This window comes from Drosophila navojoa, chromosome X (genome assembly GCF_054131105.1).
Source record: "Drosophila navojoa isolate 15081-1374.11 chromosome X, UAZ_NAV_1.0, whole genome shotgun sequence".
In the NCBI taxonomy this organism is placed as follows: domain Eukaryota; kingdom Metazoa; phylum Arthropoda; class Insecta; order Diptera; family Drosophilidae; genus Drosophila; species Drosophila navojoa.
In genome coordinates this window covers 18,268,346-18,278,650 of record NC_142895.1, presented here as the reverse complement: position 1 = coordinate 18,278,650, position 10,305 = coordinate 18,268,346, and the positions used below count along the sequence as shown (strand labels likewise).

Genomic DNA, 10,305 nt, shown 5'->3' with positions numbered 1-10,305 from the left:
TGTTGTCGCTCTACAATAAAAACTTATTTTTCTTTCCTCTTATTTATTATGTTATTTATATTATTTATTTGTATACCCCACTCCGGTGGGGTATATGCGCTGTGACATTGCAAGGGCGTGGTTGGTGCCAGAAAATATATACATATATATGAGCTGACTCAATCTAACCCGGTTCGACTGTGCCGTCGTCCATTGGACTATATAAGTCTGATACAAATAGAGATTAGGCTTACTATGATTTGAAGGTAGAAAACTCTTATCTATAGCTATTACAGTGAGTAAACATTAAAAGTATATAAACTGGCAAAAAAAAGTTGAAAGAAACGAATATTTATGTTACTCACTGTATGTGCCCTTAAGGATAGGGTAACTACTAGTCGCCATTGGCGATCGTCGAGTTCCCTTTGGCTGCTGACTAGCGTTTTAAGCTGCATGGACAAAGCCCACGTTAACCTTCTGCAAATGGGCGAGTAAGCTGCATTATCATTGCCGATTATTATGACATTTCGTATTATTACAAGGGAGCGACGACGACGACGACGACGACGAGCGCATCTCCGGCCAAGTGGTAAAAGCACAATAAATAATCGTGGTAATCATAATAATGATAAAAGTGACGCCTCGCTTCATCTGACCGACTGACTGATATCGCTGTGGGCCATGTGGGGTTTACTCGATGGCTATGTGGCAACAGGGTAGCCCACTTGCTAGCTGGCCAACATCTCAATTGCTGTTTATTTGCCTATCGGGGCGATCAGGGCAAACGCAAACTGAAACTAAAAAGCTCGAAAATAGTGAACAAATATATATATGTATATATAAGTGAAATAAAAATAAGCAGATACAACACCAAAATTCGGACAATGCAACCGATTGGCGATTGTTGATTGCGACGGGGCGCGTGATATTCGTATCTCTTTTTTTTTTAATTTTTTTGAGTTTTTCTCTTTCGTTTTACTCTTTTAAAATATTTTATTGCTATTATCGTTATCGCGTCGAGCTCTGTTGTTGCTCCTCTTTTGCCCCTTTGTTGTTTTTGTTGTTGTTTATGCTGCTGCTGATGTTGTTTTGGTCAAATTGGATTACAAAACTGACAAAAACAGTTGAATGTTTGCATTTAGCCGCCTTTGTTATGCCATTTCTTTTTTCACACACAAACCCGAGCCACCGGACCCAAATCCAAATGCAAATCTCGAATATCCCAAGCCCCAGCCACAGTCCAGCTCCAGATATCTTAATGCGCCAATTAAATTGCCACTTACTTGTGGAGCAGCCGAGCGAAGATCGCGGCTCGGATGTGCACGGCGCTGCCGCCGCAATTGTCTTTATGCAAATGACATTTCGATCGGCGCTTTTTTTTTTCATTTTATTTTATTTGTGGGGGGCTTTGTGACGAATTCCATCGCGCTGGGCTGCCTTTGTGCCAGGCATAGAGATCGTAATGGCCAAAAATAATAAGCGTCAAATGTATTCATATAAAATGAAAGGTATCCCAGATCGAGCATCGAGCATCGAGCATCGGGCATCAAGCGTTGCGCCACGTTTGTTTTTTATGACTTTGAACTTGAACTGGGCGAACAAATGTTTATCTTTCTAAAAAAGAAATTTCGTAAAATGAAAGGCAGGGAAATAATGGACAAGGTCACTCGGGCAATTCTAGTTATGGTTATTCGAATGATAGGAGATGTTTAGCAATGGCTCTTACAATGGACGCCCGAATGCATAATTACATTTTATTATATTCAAATTCTATGTTATCTGTGGAGTGAATTGGGAAATTATTTCAGTTAATAAATGGGGCAATTACTTAGTCTTATTTATGCCAATATTTAATTTGTTAAAAATAATAGCAGTCAATATTTTTTACGTGGCTTTAGCTGCGAATTCCAAAGTGTAATAATCTTTGCTGAGCTGATCTCTGTGGAGCGAAGCACTTTATCTATAACTTATATCTAATTGGTACATTTTTCTGGCAAATTCTTTCTACATTCCTTAACTCATTGCTCTTGCCATAGTCTAATATAGAGTGTTGGATCTCCTATAAAGCTTTGATGCTTGCTTCTGCATGGCGTATACGTAACTCTTTGTGATATTATTTTTAGTTATTTCTAATTATTTATTATTATTAGTAATTTTTTTATTTATTTGTTTTTTTTATGTATTTCATTTTTATTTTATTTATTTTAATTTTTTGCCAATTAAAATATATAAGGAAAAATAATATATATATATAGAGAGAAAAAATATATATATAAAATATATAATACAAAATATTATTTTTAAAATAAGTATCTACTTTTATATAGTTACATCTATCATATTTTATGAAAGTTAATTTAATTTAAATTAATATATAGTTTAAACTTTTACGCTAGTAAATTTAGATTATTATCAAGAAAAGCTTTAACTGTCTATTGCTATACATATATATAGGATATATAAAATCTGAAAAACAATTTATAGACCAAATTGAACACACAATAATCTAGAAAATATTCACTCCATTTCATATTTCTCGTCTCATCGATCAAAGACTATGTGTTCGTTCATTAACTTTACGCTGGTTGCATTGGCCGCCTTTGCTGCCATTAAGTTGAAGAAGTGGTATTTATATATGGCAGTATATATATCTTTGCAAATCATAGATATCAGTTGGCCGTTTTGTGGCTAAAAGAACTTGGCAAAAAACGAAAAAGAGAAAAAAACAGTGTAACGTAAAGCAAATATGTTAACATTGAAACGAATCTGAAAATTTGTGTATTATTGCATTTGCTTATTGTTGCAGCAGCAACCTACACCTTCATACACACACACATACACATACACACACACACACACACACATACACGTGCGGTGTCATTGCTAGTGAACTCGTAAGCTGCTCGTTCCGCACGTTCCCGCTGGCTGACTGACTGGCCAAGTGACTTGGACTTGCTGCAACGAAGACGCTGCTACTGCTGCTGCGACTGCTGCTGCTGCTGCTGCGGCGGCTGCTGCCGCTGCTGTGGCTGGGCATAAAAACCAAGCGCTTCGCCAGCGCCAGCCACAGTTAGTCGCGCGAGTTTTGAACGCCGCAACCAAAGTCGAGCGCTGGCACCCAACGATCAAGTTTCCCACAATTTTCCAGCACCTGGTTGCCTTTATATTTTTTTTCAGTTTTCTTGAAGAGTGTGATCTCGGTTTTTCTTCTTTTTTTTCTGTTTTGCTCGCACTTAGCCAGTGTAACTGTGCGCAAAAAGTAATTAAAACGAGAAACTAGTGAAGCAAATACCATCCATAAGAAACGAACTGATACACAGATACAGATAGAGATACAGATACAGATACACCTATACATCGGCAGCCACATCAACATTGGCATCAGCATCTGCTCGTGCCTAAAGTGTTTTGTGTGAAAAATTAATATTTAAATGTGCATTGTCTGAAGTCGAATACGAGCAAAACATCTTTGGAAACAATGAGATTAGCATTGATATTGGTACGTATTATACGAACAGGAAACACCAGCCCATCCACACTTACATAATGCGGAAGCATCAGAGCCCAGCCTAGGCCGGGCCACACCAGACCTGCCCATTGGCAAACCCTTACTAATTGGCGAGCAACCAAACTCAATATTTGGCTATGAAGCGTCAACAATTGTTGTTTGTTATTTGTTCAGTTTTCCTTAGAAGCGTGTGTGTGTGTGTGTGTGTGCGAAATTGCCGTTGTAGGCGTGTCTGACGCCCACCCGCAACACTTCCTGCCATTCCGGTGCTGTCATCCCGTTGGCTGCTCAATTCATTTGCATGCCAGCCACTGAGCCACTGAGCCGGCTTGGCCAGCTGCAAGATATATTTCACCGTTGTCTAACGAGGGGCGCTGCACATGCGGGGCAATGCCACGTAATGACTGCCATAGAAAGTGCTCACAGTGGGAGTTTACAGCTGAGTGTGTGTGTGTGTGGCCAGTTCATGGCACTCACATAGCTTAGCCGGTCTGTGGTGCCAGTTCACTGATCCTGGCACAGTCGCTACCCCACCCCAACAACAATTTGGCTGCTCAGGTTGTTTATGTTGCAAAAATACATGATTTGGCTCTTTCAGATAATCAAAGAGATTAGCAAAAGTTATAGCTAGTCGAACATACATATATATATATGTATCTATATTCAAATTACAATCAAGCAATATCGTATATGTGTGTCACTTATTTGCATTTTGTAATATAAAAATTAAAAATAATTAATTAAAATCAATTAAATTTTTTGTAACGCCGAAAACTCGGACAGCAAACATTTGCCACCATATTACATCATTTTCAAATTATTTTTCTATGACAGCTAGTCAGTTGATAAACAAAATAAATAATAATAATATATCATAGAGCTGCCAAAAAAGAAATATAAATATAAATTAATCTGCTGCATAGCTATATATGTCGACTTAGCTCTATTAATTTGATATGCCTCTACGCCTTAAGATGTCTCCACGCAGCATCATTTCCGCTGCAATAATACAACAACAGTAGATGATACAACAACAACAATTTACATTTACAACTCGTCAAATCAGCCAAATACAATCTCAATGCTTGGCTGACCTTTTAACCTCTTGAGCTGTGCACGCTGTCCGCCCTTGCCCTTGTCTTTAAAGCGTCAATATTTTGTTTCTCGAGTTCGGCTAAAACGCCTGCGGTTCTGGCCTCGCCAACAGCAACAACAACAGCAACAGCTTAGCCACATCTGCCACACGCCGTCACGCTCGAGCCATCAGCTAGTTCCAGCTGCAGTGCTCATATCTATGCGCTAATTGGCCCAAGTCGTTGGCTATCAACGTTTATTAGGCAGATCTGCCAACTGGACTGGATTGGATTGCCAAACTAACTTGGCCGCAAACTGTATTTACGCAAATGCGACAGCATTTTTTAAGTTTATCAGTATGTATGTGTGTCTGTGTGTGTGTGTGTGTGTGTGTGTGTGGCAGACAGAACTCGTTTTGTTGTTGCGATTACATAAAGTACTCTCATAGCTGGGGAAGAGGCTCGAGCTCAGGCTCAGGACTTGGCGTTGATGTTTGCTCTGGCAGCTGCCTGGCAATTTGCTTTATTGTTGTTTAATTTACATTTTATAGTTATGCTTTTGCTCATTTTCCTCTTTTTTTGTGTGTGTGTTTTATGCCTTTTGTTGCATCACTGAGCAGCAGCGGCTAACGGTTGAGGCAGCAACAAAACTGAGCTCAGCTAAAGCTAATTTGCACGCGTTGCGTAGCGCCAGCAGCAATAATTTCTTTTCGCTAGAGATGGACGTGTAACACTCACGACTCACGCCCGTTGCATGCCAAGAGGCATTTGAGTATGTGTGGCATTCCACACATACATATGTAGCCTGATGGAATTTCCCGTGCTACACAATGTTCTGCCTGAGCTGTTTGACACAAGCTCGTTGTCACATTCTGCAAAGTGAAAGGCAGCAACAACAACAACAACAACGGCAATAGCCGCATTAATTTAATTAAATTATTGCACAAACATTTGTGTTTTATTTATTTATTTTTTTTGTTGTAATTTTCTTGCCACCAAAAATAAATCAATGCTGGCCAGGCTGACTTGTGGCAAAGGGGGTAGGTGGAGCGGGCCAGCTGCGAGGGGTGTGGGGGGCAGTGTGTGGCTGCTGCTGGACGCATTATATAAAAGCGGGTAACAAACATAACAACAAAGATCACATAAATTCGCATGTTAGCGAAACTCGTCGACTTCCTCACCAGCGACCGCCCGCCTCCTCTAGCCATAAACGTGCCCCAGCCACAATGCCTAGCATTTGACAGAAATTATTTCTGCTATTTTTTTTTGTCTTCTTTTATTTTTTGTTGTTTTTCTTTTTTTTCGAGTATTTTTGTTGTGTAGCTGTTGTTGTTGTTGAGTCGCAGGTGCGCCCGTGCAGCAGGTGAACGAAAGTCAGCTAAACAGTCTTCCTGCTTAAATGCTTAAAGCAGCACCAACAACAACAACAACAACACTTGCACACACACACACACACACACGCAAACAATTACAAAATGAGCTAGAGTAAAATGTCGGCAAGGCACTGAGCGCTATTAAATTGTATATCTTGAGTCCGGGCGGCTTTCCGTTGGCACACTGTCCCAGTTTCGAATTTATCGTTGCTGTAATTGAGTGACAAAATGCAATTAAAAACTGTGAGTATTATGGCGCACGGCCAGTCAGGGGCCTAAGCACATGCAAAGTGTTGAAATGCTGCAACGAAATAGTTATTAAAGTTGCCGAGAATAAACAAAGCAGAGTTAAAGAGTCACGACACAGCCATGAAAACCGCTGGAAAAAGTTTGGCCAATAAACGAGTCAAGTCTGATGAATGTAAAGGTTAAGTTAAAGAAACGCATAGATAAATGCATATACATATGTATGTAGCGCACAAGCTTCTAGAAATTATCTATTACAAATTTCAATTTACATATAATACATAAATCTTATGATAAGAAGATATATATATATATATAGTTAATTCCCTTTCAATACATGTCAACTCACAAAAAGTTATTTATGATGTAAGCCAAAGAGCTTATATAATGCTGCATAACAAAAGACTAAGGACACGAACTTGACAAAAAAAAAATGCAGCAAGGCCTGAGGCAAAGCTTTTACAGCTGCCAATCGTTGAGCTCAACAACATTATATATTGCATACATATGCACACATACATACACAAACACACACACACATATACATATACAGCCAATGCTTGCAGCTTGTTTGCACATTCAAAACAAAAGACTTAGGACACGAACTTGGCAAAATGTTTTTCCTGCTGGCACTCTGGTTGCAGCCGGACTTCTTCATCGGGCACATTCACTTTATTGAATCGACAGCGACGAAATGTCAAATGTGAAATACGTGCGTCTGTGTATGTGTGTGTGTGAGCTGTAAAAGTGTTTTGTTGATTTTTATTACTGGTGCTCAAAGAGTCGCTTTGATTTTTTAATGATTTTAGCTGGTTGGGTTTTTGTATCGAGACCATTCGATAGCCGAGAGCACAAAAACAAAAGAGCTTTTGGCGCAATCGCAGCCACAACATTCGATTGTCTAGCTGGCGCCTCACCTTGAGCCCAAAGCGGAGACAAAGGTGGCGGCAAACAAAGGCAACAGCATCGCCGAGTCTCGGCACACTCTCCGGTTGTGGGGCTCACACAGCTCTTACAGCTCACACACTAGCCCCGAGGAAATGCATTGAATCTTTTAACAGTTTCGCATCCTTCCATGTGCCATTGCAGTGTACGCTATGCGCTGGCCTGTGCTTGGCCAGCGCCCTGGGCCAGCCAGAGACGCCGACGAAATCTTCAGCCAGCGGCTATCCGAAGAAGGTGACGACCCTGAAGAAGCGACCAACCAAGACGCCCGCCACCACCACGCTGACCTCCTCAGCCGCCCAGACGGGCAGCAGCGCAGCCACAACGAAGCCGAGCAAGCCACGCGTCAAGATCGCCAGCAAGACGACGGCCGCGACGAAGCCACCTTCGCTGACAGCCCGCTTTGGCAATTTGCCCGCTGACGATCTGGAGTTCATCAAGGAGCTGGACAAACAGTTCAAGCTGCACGGCAACAAGATCAAGATCAAAGTGGAGCGTGAGAATACGACCCGCAGCAGCAGCAGCAGCAGCAGCGGCGGCGGCAAGAACAGCAAGCGCACCATCGACGGCGAACTGGGGTCAGTGACTGCTCGAATCTAGCCACAGTTTTAGCTGGGGCTGTATGGAACCAGTTTGCCAGACTCTTATGTGCCACTGCTCCTTAAGTGCTGCATAGATGTAGTAAGACTAGGAAGAAATGTAGAGGCAGTTGAGCTAGGCTTGTAGAGCGAGGACTGAGTCTGAAACTCGACGGAAGACTTCATATTACAATCTCTCTTCAAGGTTTTCTTATATACTAAAATCATTTTGCACTCAGAGAGTGCGAGATATAAGGCAGAAAGTTATTAACTGGACTTTTGATATATTTTCATTGAAATTGAATTCATTGCAAAGTATTTAACTACATACATCATATTTTATAATCCAAAATGCATTCCAATTCCAACAATAACTCAATCATAGTCTAGGCTATTAATGATGGCCTTGTGGCGCTCATAACAATCTTCTATAAATAGCAAAGAATGGAATGCAAGTTGCAATTATTTGCAATTAAAGCCGCATTCCCACTTCCGCAATTGGCGCTTGCAGGTTCAGTGGCTAAAAGAGAACGTAAACGGGTATTCAAATCAGCTGCCAAGAACTTAAGTGGAACAGATCTGAATTGTTGTCTGATATACTAAAACTCTGTCAACTCTGTCTCTCCACAGCTATGGCTATGCGCATCAGGGATACGACTATACGCCGCCCAAGTTCATGTTTTATCCGTACTCGCAGCATGATATACCCGCAACGGAGTCGCCGGATATATACACGGGCTACTCGTCCGCGGAATACGAGCAGCCGGGCACGATTAAGGCCCAGCAGCAGCCCATCCAGCATCAGCAGGTGACCAGCGTGACCATTGAGCCCTCCTATTCCTACGAGCTGAAGCCGCAGACCAGCTACGAAACACGCCAGCCGAGCGCTGAGCAGCACGCGCATGCGGAGCAGCCGCAGATCGACTTGCCACAGCCGCACCAGGAGACCAGTGGGGCGGCCGGAGACTACCAGGAGCCCGTAATTGTGCTGCGCATACCCGGCCCGGCCAAATACGCGGCACATCTGCAGGCACTGCTGCAGCAATACCTGGAGATACGCGCTGCCCAGTATCTGCAGCTGCTGCAGGAGGCGGAGCAGCGCAAGCAGCATCAGGCCGAGGAGTTGGCGCCGCAGGCCTACGCCACGCCCGAGCAGCACGACCCGGCCCACTATCATCCGGACGTCAGCTACGCGCATCAGGTAGCCGCCACGCCCCCGCCCATACAGTACGCGCCCATTGACGATGTCTACCAGAGCTACAAGGGCCGCCACCAGCAGATGGCCCAGGCACCGCAGTACGAGCCGCCCGCCCCTGAGAGCTACTATGCGCCCAGCGCCTACCAGCAGCAGCAGCCGCAGTACTACTACGCCCAGCCGCAGCAGCAGACGCAGTACGAGAGCAGCTATCAGCCACAGCTCTATCTGATTGCCATGGCACCGCAGACGCAATACGCTGAGCCCTCGGAGCCAGCGCATCATCAGCAGCAGCAGCAGCAGCAACAACACCAGCAGCAGCAGCAGCAGCAGCAGCCCATATATGTGCCCGAGCAGGATCCACCAACGGCACCCGAAGCAGAGCCGACTGGCCACGATCACGAGCTGCCCATCACCGAGAACAACCCGCGCCCCACACACACCAAGGTCATCTTCAACTCGCAGGGCAGCGGAGCCGACTACTCCTCGAGCATGTATGCGCTGCCCTCCATTCGGCCATACCCAAAGGAGCAGCAGCAGCCGCAGCAGCAGGCGGAGAGTGGCCACACAGATGGGGCCACCACGGTCGCCGACTATCAGCCAGCCCATGAGGCCGGCGAGCCCGTGAGCATCACACAGCCTCCCTACAACTACCACGCTCACGGACTCAAGATGGCGCTCCAGCAGCGCCAGGGCAAGCGGGCAACCAAGCCGGAACACGCCCCCGACCGCCAGCTGCAGCAGATACGCGAGTATGTGCGCGAGAAGCTGGGCGCCGAGATGGGCTCAGCCGTGGAGTACAAGACGACGCAGCTGCTGGAGGGTTAACTCAGCTCAACTCGACTCGAGTCGACTCGGCTGCCGCTATTTGTTAATATTATTGTATAAAGAATTCATCGCTCTCGTATGTTTGTTGTTGTCGAAAGGAAACTATCATTAGTATTTATTTTACGTGCGTGGCCCCGGGCTGCCCAGCCAGCAAGCCCGCCGGGCAATCGGCTCAGCTCCAAAGGAGACGGCGAGTGGCAGCTCCTTGTCTGACCTTCATCGAATTCGAGTTCATCTTCTCTAACTGCACCTTCATGCTCATGCCACTTGTTTTATTATAGTAAACCCATTTCATTAATTGTTTTATTAGTATTGTTTTTTTTTTATTAAACTTTTTATTTAGTTTTCCCTTTGTGTATTGCTAACAACAACAAATCGTGTTAAATATGTGCAATAATTAGCTTGTAAAGATGAAATGTGCTTTTGAATTTATATATGTATATGTATTTGCACGAATAAAAATAATGTGAAACTAAGGAATGCGGATTTATTTTACTCTTTTTATTGTGAGTTGTAGAATACGCATAAGTGTTTATATTATATGTATATATGTGTGTGTATGGGTATATATGTATATGAA

General features: G+C 43.6%; 1 protein-coding gene across 1 annotated transcript; it reads left to right on the top strand.

Moving 5' to 3' along the window:
- Positions 1–3,057: 3,057 nt before the first annotated feature.
- Positions 3,058–10,235, top strand: LOC108656120 (uncharacterized). Its single transcript, XM_018108063.3, has 3 exons — positions 3,058–3,478; positions 7,269–7,702; positions 8,333–10,235. The coding sequence occupies exons 1-3, from the start codon at positions 3,458–3,460 to the stop codon at positions 9,723–9,725; spliced, it is 1,848 nt and encodes a 615-aa protein (XP_017963552.1). The 5' UTR covers positions 3,058–3,457; the 3' UTR covers positions 9,726–10,235.
- Positions 10,236–10,305: the final 70 nt, after the last annotated feature.